The sequence below is a fragment of the Bos indicus genome, chromosome 6 (assembly GCF_029378745.1).
Source record: "Bos indicus isolate NIAB-ARS_2022 breed Sahiwal x Tharparkar chromosome 6, NIAB-ARS_B.indTharparkar_mat_pri_1.0, whole genome shotgun sequence".
NCBI classification, from domain to species: Eukaryota; Metazoa; Chordata; class Mammalia; order Artiodactyla; family Bovidae; genus Bos; species Bos indicus.
In genome coordinates this window covers 16013897-16028825 of record NC_091765.1, presented here as the reverse complement: position 1 = coordinate 16028825, position 14929 = coordinate 16013897, and the positions used below count along the sequence as shown (strand labels likewise).

Genomic DNA, 14929 nt, shown 5'->3' with positions numbered 1-14929 from the left:
GTTTTTTCATATTGAAATTGTATGTTACCTTCCAAATCTCACATCTAAGAAAAAACAAAAAGATGTGCAATTTCTTTTTAACAGTGTTTAATTTTTTCCTTAGTAAAAACCAATCTGTAGATAGTTTCCTTAGCCAGACAGTATTTACTTCTAAAAATCCCCACACTATCTTATAGACCTCAAACACAGCATACAAAATACAAAAACAATAAAATCTTTATAACCATTACCACGGGTGGAAAGAAGGTCAGAAAAATATACAAAGCAGTGAAAGGCTGGGTGTGAAGGATGTCATAGGGGAGCGGGGGAGGGTTTCGTGAGGTTCTAGGCAAACCCTGTGATGACGTCACCTCACAGACATAATGTTACAGCAGTCAGCACAGGCCTCCTGCTTTCTTATTGGTGAACACCGTGTCAGCCGACATCAGAAGATAATCATCATTGGTCAGACAATTACAACTGAAGCAACTAGCATCCACCACTGCTAGCTCAGACCTGGCAGGCTGCTGAAAGAGAAGGCAGAGCTTAGCCCAGCTGCCCTTCTCAGTCAGTGAATTTTATGTCACCTTACCAATCCCTAGGCGATTTTGCCCCCTTCCCAGCAGACCCCATAAATGAAGTCAGCTACTTGTGAAAATAACAGGTAAAGGCCAGACATCTCATAAAAGAACAAAACACCTCTATTTTCAATGCTGTAAAACCACAAGGACTTTTCAGTGTCAAATCAGAACTTAAAAATGTTGTTAAGCTAAAAACAGGTATTTTCCTCTATCTCATGCAATATCCTCTCATTTACCAGATAATATTACCCAGGATACTTTTTAACTGACATATAAAGATGCGGCTCAGGGTGATTCTCCAAGGCATATTTATTACTCTGCATTTTCCCATAGTTTTTCTAATGTATTATATGTGAAACTATTTGCTAGAAAAGTAAAATGGTCTATAGTATTTATCCCATGTCTAAAACAATGAATACAGGGTTAATCATTGTTTGAGCAGCAATAAACTTGATAAATTTGCTTCAGTTCAACTCTAGTTTATAAAAACACCACTCCAAAATAAGGGTCCCATTACATTAATATGTAATAAAGTAATGAATACAGATTATAGGATAAGTTTAATAAAGGCCTTCTTAAATCATATTCAAAGTGCAGACAGCACCCTGACAAAACAACAACACTCCTGACCTTCCTTGCAATTCTTCAAAACACAGTGAGTGCAGCTTAATCTTTGAGAGATAAGTTATAACTTAATTCTGTAAACTGAGTTTTATTTGAGGCTATGTCTAGGGAATTTTTAAGGACAACTGAAAATAATTTGTCAAAAAAATACAGTAGAAACTTCACAACATTGTTTTTCCTCCAGAAGCTATTTCAAGTCATCTGTAGTTAATGAGTCTGGCACATGCAAGACTTTGTGCTTCCTAAACTTTCCCTCTCCTCAAGAGCGTGTGAGCCTTGGTTAACAAGGGATATGAAAAGGAAAACCTTCATTTTCTAATACACCTAGTTCAAGACTTTTTGGCTGTTGACATTTTGGGAGAGGTCTATAAAATGGGCACCCAAGGATACTGGGAGAAACGCATACACTCTGGGATAAAAAAAGGAAGCAAGACAATTAGGGTCAAAGAGAGAAAAAGTCAGAAAAAAGTCAGAAAGGGGAACTCCTAATATGTGACTATGGCATAGTATTCAAAACTCAAGGGAAGGCCAAGTCTGCTAAGGTTCAGGTAGCAGTGCTGGCAATAAAATAGACATCCATCATCACTTTAACTCACTAATTAAGACTTTTCCCAGGTATCTGCCCTGTACAATGCGTTCTTCAAGATGCATTCAAGAGTGGAATGAGAAACACGCCCTGAAGAGATGATGGTCTAGTAGGAGGCACAGTGTGTTAGTCACTCAGCCGTGTCCGACTCTCTGTGACCCCGTAGACTGCAGCCTGCCAGGCTCCTCTGGTCATGGAATTCTCCAGGCAAGAATACTGGAGTGGGTTGCCATTTCCTTCTCCTAGGAGGCACAGACATACATCTAAATACTTACGCATATGAATAAAAGCTAGGAAAGATACTGCCAGATGAAATGTACAGAAAAAGAGCTCAGAGTGGTAAGAGTCCAACAGGCAAAGATAAATTGGTGCATTTTTTCCCATTTTCAATCCCCAGAGGGTTATGCCCTGTTTGATTCGGGTGTATTGGTGTATTGGTCAATAGAGAAAGTGAAAGTGAAGTGGCTCAGTCGTGCCCGACTCTTCGGGACCCCATGGATAGTAGCCTGCACCAAGCTCCTCCGTCCATGGGATTTTCAAGGCAAGAGTACTGGAGTGGGTTGCCATTTCCCTCTCCAGGGAATCTTCCCAACCCAGGGATCGAACCCAGGTCTCTCACATTGTACACAGACGCTTTACGGTCTGAGCCACCAGGGAAGTCCAATAGAGAAAGAGGCGGGAAATAGTACCAGGAGGTGGTGGAAGCACAGAAAGTGGCCCCAGAGAAAAGGCAACAAGTGAGTAGGAGGAGTATCCACCGAGGAGGTGCAAGGAGAGGGGCTAGCCCACAGTGAGCTCGAGCATCCGGCCCGAGGGTAGGCCAGTTCCGGAGGGGCAGGTTCAACAAGCGTGCAGCAAGGTGAAGACTGGTCAGATATTAGGAAACACAGACAGCGCAGGGCCGATGGGACGGGAAGATGGACTGAGCGGTGTGACAAGACACCACGACTAACAGTCGCAAAGAAGACCTTCGCCTTCTGCTGGTTCGCCGCGCGGCTCCCGGCGCCACCGCCCCCGCCCGGCCTTCAGCACCACCCCCTACGCAGGAGGAGGAAGTGCCTGGAGAGAGGTCCCTTTAGTGGGGCCCGAGGGACGCTTGGCTTCCCTAAGCGCAGAGGCCTTAATTGTCTAAACTCCTACGGGATCGAGCCTCCCGGTGCACAACCATCTTCCGGACCCACCCTCCGCGCCTCCGCCCTCGGAGGCCCAGGAGGGGCCTCGGCCCAGAGCGCTGCCGCACTTCCCAGCCTTCCGAGCGAATCGCGTGGCCCTCCTGGCTTCCGGCTGTAGCCCTCCGGCCCCCGCGCCCGAGGAAGCCCCCAGCCACGCCGCAGCAAGTGTGAGCGCGCCAGGCCGCGCGCCGCGCCCGCCCCAACCGGCCCGACCCCGCCGGCGCGCATGGCGCACGGGGCGGGCCCAGCCTAAGACCACAAATGGCCAGCTGGTCCCCGGCGGGCCGGCCGCGAGGGAGAAGGCGGGAGCGGCGGCCGAACCTCCAGAGAAGACGTTGAGCCCCCATTCCCGGGTTCCGGCGCAGAGCACCCACCCCCCAGCCTCCAGGCGCGCTAGCGTCTCCGGTTTCCCTTGATGAGCTGGGGGAGGGAAGGCAGGTCGTGAGGGCGCTGGGGGCACGCGCTAGCGCACGCGGCAGGCGGAATCCCCCACCTTCCCAGAGGTCCCTCGGCCCGACCCTCTCCAACAGTTACCTGGGAGGCTGCCAGCAGCTGCCTAGCTGGGGGTTGCCTTGGGCTTTCTTTTTACTGATCGTCAGACACGGGGTTAAGGGGGGGTGGTTAGAGAATGTCTGCCACAGCAGCTCCGTCTACAAGCTAGAAGCGAGATGAACATACACACCCTCCCCTGTTAAATATTGCAAGGTGACACGGGATCGCTTCCCACACAGGGATTTCCAGAAGGACTGGCGGAGGGAACACAGTTAACAAGAAAAGATGCTTTCCCGGGTTAGAAGTTGTGTGGGGAACACTCCCCACCCCCCAAGGACTCTGCGGACCCAGGGGTTTTTAATCTGTGTCTCAACTCCAATCAGCAGCTTCCCACTAAATTAGAATCGAGTGTGTCCAAAAGGCGTTTCCGTAAAACAAACTTAATAATGGCGTGGCTCCACTCGCTCGGGTTCATTCATTTTTATTACTGTTTTCATTGTCCCCTCCTCCCCCACTCCCCGCCTCCGTCTCTTCATGAAACTGGAAAGGGATCTGCATGGGGAAAAGGGGTCCAGGAAAGGAGGAATCTGGCTGGGGAGCAGCAAGGAGGAAGACAGTGAAGTAGAAGAGCTGCAAGGAGAAAGGAAGGGCAGACAGGAGGGATGGGGACAGGGCGAGGACCAGAGAGCAGAGGACGGCGGATAGGAAAGGGTTAAACAGAGCCGGAGACCAGGTCCTCCCTCCACTGCCTTTCACAATCTGTTTGCAGGAGGCCAAGCAAGAAAACCCAAATCTAGAGGGAAACCAGGAGTAGCTCAGGTAGGGTCTGTGGCGTCTCTCCCGCCTTCCCTGTCGCACTCTATGTACACATGTATGTTCTATGTTATATAATCTATGTTAAAGATGCATGTGTAGCCACGGTTCACCCAGGGGCACCCACAGACTCACGCGCTTCATGCAGCTCCAAGGTCTCCTGCACCGGGGAGACCCGGGAACTCAGCGATCCGCTCCCGCTACCCGCGATTCCTCGCCCCATTCACGCCCCAGAAAGGGAGTACCGACATTAAGGCACACCGGGAAAACGCGCGGGGCTCCTGGGGACAGTATCACACGAAAGCATCACCTACCAGTTTTCCTGCATCCACTGGATGGCTTCATTCTCGTTGAACTGCTTTTCGAATTCATATTCTTGTAAAGTCAACACTGACATGTTCACTGGGGCTGATCTTCGGAGTCGCTACGTGTTCTCTACACAAAATAAAATAATCTGTAAAGCGCTAGATTTCGAGTGCTCTCCAGTCTGTTTCCCCCACCCACCCCCCAAGGTCTTCCCCTCGCCGGTCGATCTCCGGCAACCGGTTTCCCCCAGCCTCTCTCAGCTACAGTCGGGGTTGAGCATTGCCTGTGCCTCCGCTCCCAGCTCCTCTCTCCGGGACTCTCCTCCTCCCGGCGTCCGCATCCACCGTAGGAGGAAATGAATGCCTTGCGGTCTTAGTGCCCGCACGTTTGTCCATCACCCTTTTTACTTGTCTGTGGGGAATCTCCTCCCCCTCGTGCGATTCGACAAATCTTAACCCTTTGCAAGAGACAGCGAGACCTCTCTAGCCCCGGGGGCAGTTTTGTTTATGCAAAGGTGACTAGGGGAGAGAAGGAAGGGCTAGGAGGGGGAGGAAGTAGCTTTGAGGTCATCTACAACGCCGTGTCCCGACCTCGTGGGCCGCCTCGCCAGGCCTTTGAATGAAGTTTCTGAAAACCAAGCGAAGCCCCAGGGCGAAAATAGCACGTAGGCTATAAGTAAGTAATAAAACCTGCCCGCTTCCTCGCCAACAATTCCAGGCAAATTTGCGCTGAGATGCCACGTGAAACGAACGCATTTTCTGCCTCCTTGCCCCTGCCGCACCCTCCAGGTCACTCACCGCCGAGCTCTGGCTTTGACTCAAGGTAACTTGGGGCCGGGTCTGCGGAGCCCCCCAGTCACGTGCCCGCTGGGGATGCTGAGGGCGAAGGTGGCAGAAAGTCGAGAGTGACTAAAAGCCAGAAGAGGAGGGAGGTTAGGTGGAGGGTTTGGATATGGAAAAGGGTAGAGGTAGTGCAGCAGCAGAGAGATAGTGAACTGAAACGAAGGGGGTAAGGCAGTTAGCAGATTGGAGAACTGGACCAACTGGTCCAATGCAAAAACTATTTGCGTGCATAAGAAATTCGCTTTATTTATTTTACGGGTGTAGGTAGAAGAGAATCACCTTTGAGGAGAGGGCTAAATGTACCATTGACCCCTACTGACCTCCCAGTCTCACACCAATGTTTTAATATCAGTTTCCATATACACCGTCTTTCTTTTCTCAGAAGGAAAGTATTTTTTACCCTGTCCCTCCCTCCACTCATCCCCCACAAATTAAGAAAAGTGAAATGGGACATCCAGGCGTCTAATAATATACGCATGTAATTGTAAGCTTAAAATATAATAAGAATAACGAACCTATGCTTTAAAAATTAGGTGGACATTAGGACCAGGAAGAAAATTCTCTTACTCTGCACCTCCCCACCTCCAAGGCAGTCTAAAGATATTTTCATTTAAAGTCGAGTGCCTCAAACCACTGAAAACTGGAAACTGTGAGAAACATCTCTTTAAATAAGGAGGGTATAATAAAAAGTTAAGAGTGTTTTTTTTTTAATCCACCTGATCTGCCTCTTGCGAAATTTGTATGCAGGTTAGGAAGCAACAGTTACAACTGGACATGGAACAACAGACTGGTTCCAAATAGGAAAAGGAGTACCTCAAGGCTGTATACTGTTACCCTGCTTATTTAACTTATATGCAGAGTACATCATGAGAAACGCTGGACTGGAAGAAACACAAGCTGAAATCAAGATTGCTGGGAGAAATATCAATAACGTCAGACAGGCAGATGACACCACCCTTATGGCAGAAAGTGAAGAGGAACTAAAAAGCCTCTTGATGAAAGTGAAAGAGGAGAGAAAAAGTTGGCTTAAAGCTCAACATTCAGAAAATGAAGATCATGGCATCCGGTCCCATCACTTCATGGGAAATAGATGGGGAAACAGTGGAAACAGTGTCAGACTTTATTTTTCTGGGCTCCAAAATCACTGCAGATGGTGACTGCAGCCATGAAATTAACAGATGCTTACTCCTTGGAAGGAAAGTTATGACCAACCTAGATAGCATATTCAAAAGCAGAGACATTACTTTGCCAACAAAGGTTCGTCTAGTCAAGGCTGTGGTTTTTCCAGTGGTCATGTATGGATATGAGAGTTGGACTGTGAAGAAGCCTGAGCGCCGAAGAATTGATGCTTTTGAACTGTGGTGTTGGAGAAGACTCTTGAGAGTCCCTTGGACTGCAAGGAGATCCAACCAGTCCATTCTGAAGGAGATCAGCCCTGGGATTTCTTTGGAAGGAATGATGCTAAAGCTGAAACTCCAGTACTTTGGCCACCTCATGCGAAGAGTTGACTCATTGGAAAAGACTCTGATGCTGGGAGGGATTGGGGGCAGGAGGAGAAGAGGACGACAGAGGATGAGATGGCTGGATGGCATCACTGACTCGATGGACGTGAGTTTGAGTGAACTCCGGGAGTTGGTGATGGACAGGGAGGCCTGGCGTGCTTCGATTCATGGGATCGCAAAGAGTCGGACACGACTGAGCGACTGATCTGATCTGATCTGATAGAGAGAGAGAGAGAGAGAGAGATCAATTCCAGGTAGGGCTAGTGGTGAAGAACCCGGCTGCCAATGCAGGAGACACAGGAGACATGGGTTCAATCCCTGGGTTAGGGAGATCCCCTGGAGGAGGGCATGGCAACCCACTCCAGTATTCTTGGCTGGAGAATCCCATGGACAGAGGAGCCTGGTGGGCTACAGTCCATCGTGTGGCAAAGAGTTGGACACGACTGAACTGACTTTGCAGGCACGCACATACACACACACATATATGGCAAATTAATGTATAAGTTGATGCTCCCAAATATTCCATATACAAACTTTCCTCATCTCTCCATTTAAGGGTTGTTATTCTAGAGACTTCTGCAGCAAAAGTCTGAGTAAATCTGAAAGTACAGCTAGGCCAAAAGACTTAATAGTCTTAAGGTGGAAGGTGGGCGTGGCCTGATGAGATCAGGATTTTAGCACTGCACCTGGGCATATGAGTAACCAAAAAGTATTTGCAAAGTGAAGTGATTTAAGTAGATGAAAGAAGGGAGGCATGTTTTGGTTGGTCTTTCAGTCCTGTCCAACTGTATGCGACCCCACTGACTGAGCCCACCGGGCTCCTCTGTCCATGGGATTCTCCAGGCAAGAATACCGGAGTGGATTGCCATGCCCTCCTCCAGGGGATCTTCCCAACCCAGGGACTGAACCCAGTCTCCTGCATTGCAGGTGGACTCTTTACCATCTGAGCCACAAGGGAAGGCTCCTAAAGAAGCGAGGAAAGTGACAACGGAAACAAGGGTGAGAAAATCCAGCAAATATTTTGCTATATGTTACAAGGACAAGTCCTACTTTTGCCTTAAAAAAATCCCATTTTTAAACTAACTGTTATTCTCACTAGGCATCGTGTCAATTTTAAACTAGTATGAGAAATTTTTATTGACTTAATATGTTGTCCGTTATTACCTGTTTATTTTCTGGAGATGAAGTTGGGGTTTTGTTAAAAGCAAATATCTGATTTGTTCTTAACAGTGTCTGAAGAAAAATTACAATAGGAGATAAGTCCCTATTTCTTGACCTTTAAAGTGGACAAGTACCAAAAAATGGTAAATTCTTGATAGTATTATGTGTTTTTAAGAGTATTCAAAACAGACACTATCAGTGGTAGTGAAAACTGGTAACTTTACCTGGAAAGCAATTTGGCAGCCTATTTAATCATTTTAAATACACTATCCTTTGACCATTTATTTACCAGATGTTACTTGAGCCTGTGCTCTGCTGAGCTCTTGGGAGTCAGGGGAAGAAGAAAGACAGGTCTCCCGCCCTTTTGGAGCTCATATTCCAGAGAAGACAAAATAATTTCGTATAAGGTGACATTCTAAGATTAAAATTAAGTAGCATCATCTGAAGAGATGATGGCTTCACTGAGAAGGTGACTATGAGTCTTATAAAAAATTAATACACAGAAATCTCAATTAAATAGAGCTGCGAGACCAAAAGGAGGAGCCCTCCTTGCCCTGCAACCACAGCAGAGCCCAACAGGAAGAAAGACTCCTCTTTTTTTCTGGCAACAACTGAATCAATGAAAAACCATGGTCTCTTTGTTTATTACACCCTACCCACCTCCTTTTCCCCTCTATAAGAGTGTTCTCCTTCCCTTCCTCTGTGGTGACTTGTGCATGGTTTACCAGTTACACACTCTCAATTGTAATTCTCTATTATTTCTGAATAAACTCATCCTTGCTGGAGTAATAATCACCAGTCTATTTGTTATAGGTCAGTAGTTGAAACCACAATGACGAAGAGTCGCTAACTTTTGCAGAAGCAAGAGCAAGTACAAACACTCTAAGGTAAGGGATAAGTTTGTAGGTTGGTGTATTTCCAGGTCATAAGGAAGGAATGACTGATAGGTTGGAGAGGCAGGCATGGGCCAGATCTTAGCAGACTGGCAAATCAAGATGAGATAATTGGATTAGACGACTCCAGTATTCTTGCTTGAAAATTTTATGGACAGAGGAGCCTGGCAGGCTACAGTCGATGGGGTCACAAAGAGTTGGACATGACTGAGCACACACACACATTAACTGCAATGGGGTGAGGAGACATTAAAAGGATTTTAGATAGAGAATAGCATGATGATTCCTAGTAATTCCATTACTAGGAACTTACTCTGTGGATACACTCATAAACACATTTTAGATATATGTATAAGATATTGTTCAGCACTGTTTGTAATAAGAAAATTTTGGAAATAATCATGGGCTAACTAAATGATGGTTAATATTAATTAGATGATGGCAAACCCTTGCAATAGAATATTTTAAAGCCTTTTAAAAAGAAATGGTTCTGTTGGTTGCAATATTCAGAGAGCTTCCAGAAATATTTTTAAGGAAAATTAAAAAGCAAGGCACAGGGCATTTTGTATTGTGATATATTTAAGAAAAATATTTACAAATGTACACTTTTGTGGGGGTTGGAGGGAAGAGTTTGTTGATGATGTATATGTTTGGGGAAAGACTTGGGAGCAAACTAAAGAGATTTCCTAGTGTTTATTTTTTCACAGTATTTGAATTTTATGATGTATTTGTATTTCATTAAAAAAAAAAAGTCAACAGTAGTTAGCTGAGTAGTGAAATAATGGATTGTTTTTCTATTAGAAATAAAATATTTTAAATGATGATTTTTCTACATTTATTTTACACTGCAAAACACATACTAAGACCTGGCTATTTGTGTTGATTATTTTTTTCCTGCAAGGGTGCTATAGAAGCTTAGGAGAAATGGAGAAGAATGTTAGGAAGGTGCCTAGCAACACCACTAGAAATTTTTATGAAAATATTTATTGTGTGTGTTTCTAACCCATAACCAGATAGGTAGTTAATATTGAATATAAATAATTGGGGCTTAAAAAATAACAGCTAATCGACATTTAGTAGTAAAATTCTCAAAATTAGTTCAGAGAGTAAGGCATACTTTGAAAGACATATTTATTTACAGAGATGAATGACAGCTAAGCAAAAGATCTGGAGTTTGGTCCTGACTCTATTCCAGACCTGGCTACTGGGGAAAGTACATTGATCCTTAATTTCATTTTCTATATGTAAAATAACCACTGGGCTACATGCTACCAGCTCAAAATTTCACTGGTTCAGAAATATGTTAAAATATACTCATTGTTTCTGGCCCCTTCTAACAGTAACCTACTTTTCTAGACCTCTGGTCCCTAGATGAATCTAGCCATGCTGACCCATTTCACATCCTCTGAACATCTTGAGTTTGGACTTCGTTTGTCCCATCATTCTCTCTGCTTGGATGCCTTCTTTCCAAAACCCCTTTGGATATTCACGAGCTACTCCCAGCTTAAGGCTTTACCTGTTCAAAAATAAGGTCTCTTGCTGTCTCACCTCCTAAACTCTTGTGCTTGTTACCACAGCTCTGAAGCCCTCAGCCACGTGGGAGGTGGTGGTGATTGATGGTTTTAGTCGCTAAGTTGTGTCCTACTTTTGCAACCCCATGGACTGTGGCCTGCCAGGCTCCTCCGTCCATGGGATTCTCCAGGCAAGAATACTGCTGCTGCTAAGTCACTTCAGTCATGTCCGACTCTGTGTGACCCCATTGATGGCAGCCCATGAGGCTCCCCCGTCCCTGGGATTCTCCAGGCAAGAACACTGGAGTGGGTTGCCATTTCCTTCTCCAAGGTGTGAAAGTGAAAAGTGACAGTGAAGTCGCTCAGTCATATCTGACTCTTAGCGACCCCATGGATTGCAGCCTATCAGGTTCCTCCATCCATGGGATTCTCCAGGCAAGAATACTGCAGTGGGTTGCTATTTCCTTCTCCAGGGTATCTTGCTGACCCAGGGATCCAACCCATGTCTCCTGCCTTGCAGGTGGATTCTTTAACACTGAGACACCAGGGAAGCCATTGTACCTTGTATCTTAAGGGCAGAGACAATGAGTTCTTAGTTTCATAGGGCTGCTGTAGCCAATGACTACACCCACATCACATCAGAGTTGTATAGCTCTGTTTCAACAGATCTAAAGATTTCTGAACTGAAAAACACACCTCAAGTAGGTGATTCCATTTTCCCTTGTCCTCTGATTCAGTTGACCCCTTGAGAGGGATTCAGATCATAATTTCTTCATGTACCTTCTTTGATGCCACCCAGCTGGCATTGGATCTGGCACAGGTGGAAATGGACTACACCTCTCTAATGACAGTGGTAAGTTGCAATTTTATTCTGGGCCTGCTTACAGAGGTTGGCAATACAGGGACCACATTTCATTTCTTTTTTTTTCCCCAATGAACTTTGCTAACCTAACTGGAGATAGTTTCCAAAGTTGGAAACTATATTGATTTGTAAGGAAGAAATTCTAACATTGGGGGAAAAAAAAATCAAAACTCCCGGAGAGAAAAATCAATATTCAATTCCTGGTCATTTTCACTTTCTTTCTTTTTTTCTTTAATTTTCACTTTAGATCTCTCTGAAAATTAAAAAGTTTAGGAAGATCTTTTTTTTTTTTCCTCTCAAAGACACAATTTATTTACAAACAAAAGAAGCCAAGGAGCCTTAACTTTCCCCATTCCTTTTCTGACAAAAACTGACAGAACTGAGGTGGCTTGCAAGATTTTTGATTGGAACAGGGAAGTTGGGGCCTGGAGCCTTCTTAAAGACTGTGGCAGGGCAGAGGCCTCCCCCAAACACTGGGAAGAACAGGGTGACCTAGGGACCCACCTTCTGCTCCTGCTTCCCACTGCCCCCTCCAGAGGTGCTCTGTACGTGCCTCAGGTGGCATCCTGCATCTCCCTATCGTGGTGCTTGGCCAGAGTTCAAAGTATCGTCTTCCTTTGCCCCAAAGTTTGAGGTGGGCCTGAGCCATTTCAAAGCCCATCCCATGTAGACCTGTCCTAAAAAGATCTTACCATAGTGATCAACATGCCTTATTAATCTTGGAAGAGATTAAGGGAAATATAAAAGGTCAAAATTTTACGTGAATAGGAGATGTACAAATAATTACGTAAAAATAAACTCAGACTCCAAAATAGACACTTTCAATTCAGTGAATTGAAAAAGTTCAATTAAGTGAGTGGTGAGCACAGCATTACAGAGGAAGACATCTGATTTAAGACATCTGATTTAATAAGGGAATGAGATAGGTGTTCAAAAATCCAGTTTAACTCTGGGGTTTTCACAACACTCTGAGCATATGCCTTCCATGCTGCAGACAGTCGCTTGCTGCCTGAAAGCCTCTGAGTTTGTGAGCCAAGACTTTTTGCTCCGGGAGTAGCCAAGAGCAATTAAGGCCCAAGGAATGAGTTTTCCTTGGCCCTTGAGGGATGTCTGGGAAAGGAGATCAAATAGGAGGTAATAGGATCCTACCTCTCGTGCTTTCTTTATTCAGATATATTCTGATAAACTTCCCCTGTATGTGTTCAACACAGAGAATTATTTGGTAGCACAAAAAATGTATTTGAGATATAAAGGAAAACCTCAAGAACATTATTTGATAATGAAAACAATTTCTTATTATTGCTATTAAGATCAAAGCACTCCTTGAGAACAATTAGGCAACCTGCATGTTAATAGAAATCTAGAGTTACTTTTCACTGCAGATGGTGACTGCAGCCATGAAATTTAAAGACACTTGCCAACAAAGGTCCATCTAGTCAAGGCTATGGTTTTTCCAGTGGTCATGTATAGATGTGAGAGTTGGACTTGAAGAAAGCTGAGCACCGAAGAATTGATGCTTTTGAACTGTGGTGATGGAAAAGACTCTTGAGAGTCCCTTGTACTGCAAGGAGATCCAACCAGTCCATCCTAAAGGAGATCAGCCCTGGGTGTTCATTGGAAGGACTGATGCTAAAGCTGAAACTCCAATACTTTGGCCACCTGATGGGAAGAACTGACTCATTGGAAAAGACCTTGATGCTGGGAAAGATTGAGGGCAGGAAGAGAAGGGGATAACAGAGGATGAGATGGCTGGATGGCATCACCAACTCAATGGACATGGGTTTGGGTGGACTTGGAGTTGGTGATGGACAGGGAGGCCTGGTGTGCTGTGGTTCATAGGGTCGCAAAGAGTCGGACACAACTGAGCGACTGAACTGAAGAGTTACTTTTACATTATATTAAGGTTCCCACACTCTCCATATATGTGTGTGTGTGTGTGTGTGTGTGCATATATATGTTTGTATGTATTAATGAGAGCTTCCCTAGTGGCTCCGTGTTAAACAGTCCACCTGCCAATGCAGGAGACATGGGTTTGATCCCTGGATTGGGAAGATCCTCTGGAGAAGGAAATGGCAACCCACTCCAGTATTCTTGCCTGGGAAATCCCATGGACAGAAGACTGGCAGGCTACAGTCCATGGGGTCACAAAAGAGTCAGACATAACTTAGCAGCTAAATAAATGTATTAATGAACTGGCTGCTAGGAAACTGCATTTACTCTTTATTTTTGTGTTAGTAGAAAATAGGAAAGCCCCGGGCCTGCTGCTGAAGCGTGAGGCCCACTCGAATTCCGTTTGGAGGCTTCTTTGAGCTCGCGGAGTATACATGAGCAAAGCACACCCTCCCGAGTTGAAGAAATTTATGGACAAGAAGTTATCATTGAAATTAAATGGTGGCAGACTTGTCCAAGGAATATTGCGGGGATTTGATCCCTTTATGAATCTTGTGATAGATGAATGTGTGGAGATGGCAACTAGTGGGCAACAGAACAATATTGGAATGGTGGTAATACGAGGAAATAGTATCATCATGTTAGAAGCCTTGGAAAGAGTATGAACAATGGCTGTGTTCACCAGAGAAATCAACGCTTCCCTGTGTCCCCTCTCCACATTTTACTACCAGAAAAATTGGGTTGTGTACATTTTCTTACTTTTTTGTTAAATAAACTTTTGTAATAGCCAAAAAAAAAAAAAAAAGAAAAAAGAAAATAGGAGATGCGTTGAAATTTATAATGAATAAACTTCTTTTAATTACAAAGAAATACCTAGACCCTCTCATGCTCTCCCTCTGATAAACATTGGTCCAAACTATAAATGAGACCTTGAGAAAGGCATGAATCTCAGTGAGTCCCTTTCCCACCATGATCCAACTTTAATCTGTCAGAAGCATGTGGCAGAACAGTGGACCATAGCTGAGCCTTCAGACCTGCAGAGCAGTTACTCTCATGTAAGACTGAGGAGGGCTTTACCACCTTATGACTTGGCCTAAGACAGTGAATACTAATTAAACTCCTAAAGACTGTCTTTTCAACGTGTTCTACAGCAAATAGCCTAAAAGGAACAACAACAAATCTTCAAATATTTTGATTATAAGGAAACTCTGAAGAGTATTCCTACCTGGTCTCAGTATTAATAGTTGTGCCATCTTAGGTACTTGATTTATTATCAAGAATAACGTAAATTGTGTTTCCACTGTTAGAAAAATTTGGAGGCAAATCTGGGACTTACCTTCGTAGACGTTTTTACCTTAATATAATATACATTTTTAACCTTATTCCCAACTCCATCTTGTAATCTCTACCCTTATTTTTTCTTCTGTTACTTGTTTTTATGATTGTATTATATTTTATACATCATTTTGCTGTATTTTGTATACAACAAGGAAGGAAAAGAATGCAAGGGAGGAGGAGAGAGGGAGGGAGAGCTGGAGGGAAGAAGACCACCCAGCCCCAAATGCAGGCAAAGGGAGCCTTGGCAGAAGTCATTTCAGCTCCTGTTAGAGGAAGGATAAGAAAGGGAAAGCTGTAGCACAGGGGGAGAGCACTAGACCTATTCTTGGAAGGCTTGAGTTCTTTCCTGATGGTGGTGGTGGTTTAGTTGCTAAGTC

At 44.7% G+C, this 14929-nt stretch overlaps 2 protein-coding genes across 4 annotated transcripts in view; one reads left to right on the top strand and one right to left on the bottom strand.

The window, feature by feature from the left end:
- The window catches only part of ELOVL6 (ELOVL fatty acid elongase 6), a 134416-nt gene extending 129047 nt beyond the window's left edge, over positions 1 to 5369 (bottom strand). The window contains exons 1-2 of one of the 3 annotated variants that reach the window (XM_070791068.1): positions 5351 to 5369; positions 4562 to 4682 (exon numbers count right to left, since the gene is read on the bottom strand). In XM_070791068.1, the coding sequence (XP_070647169.1) occupies positions 4562 to 4644 (83 nt within the window). In that variant the 5' untranslated portion in view covers positions 4645 to 4682; positions 5351 to 5369. Of the gene's footprint in view, positions 1 to 3476; positions 4521 to 4561; positions 4683 to 4836; positions 4989 to 5350 lie in introns of those variants that run through there. The other 2 variants (XM_070791066.1, XM_070791069.1) reach the window with 2 other exon arrangements.
- Positions 5370 to 13564: 8195 nt separating this feature from the next.
- On the top strand, positions 13565 to 14017 carry LOC109573745 (small nuclear ribonucleoprotein G). Its single transcript, XM_019981155.2, has one exon. The coding sequence runs from the start codon at positions 13649 to 13651 to the stop codon at positions 13877 to 13879; it is 231 nt and encodes a 76-aa protein (XP_019836714.2). The 5' UTR covers positions 13565 to 13648; the 3' UTR covers positions 13880 to 14017.
- The last annotated feature ends 912 nt before the right edge of the window (positions 14018 to 14929 follow it).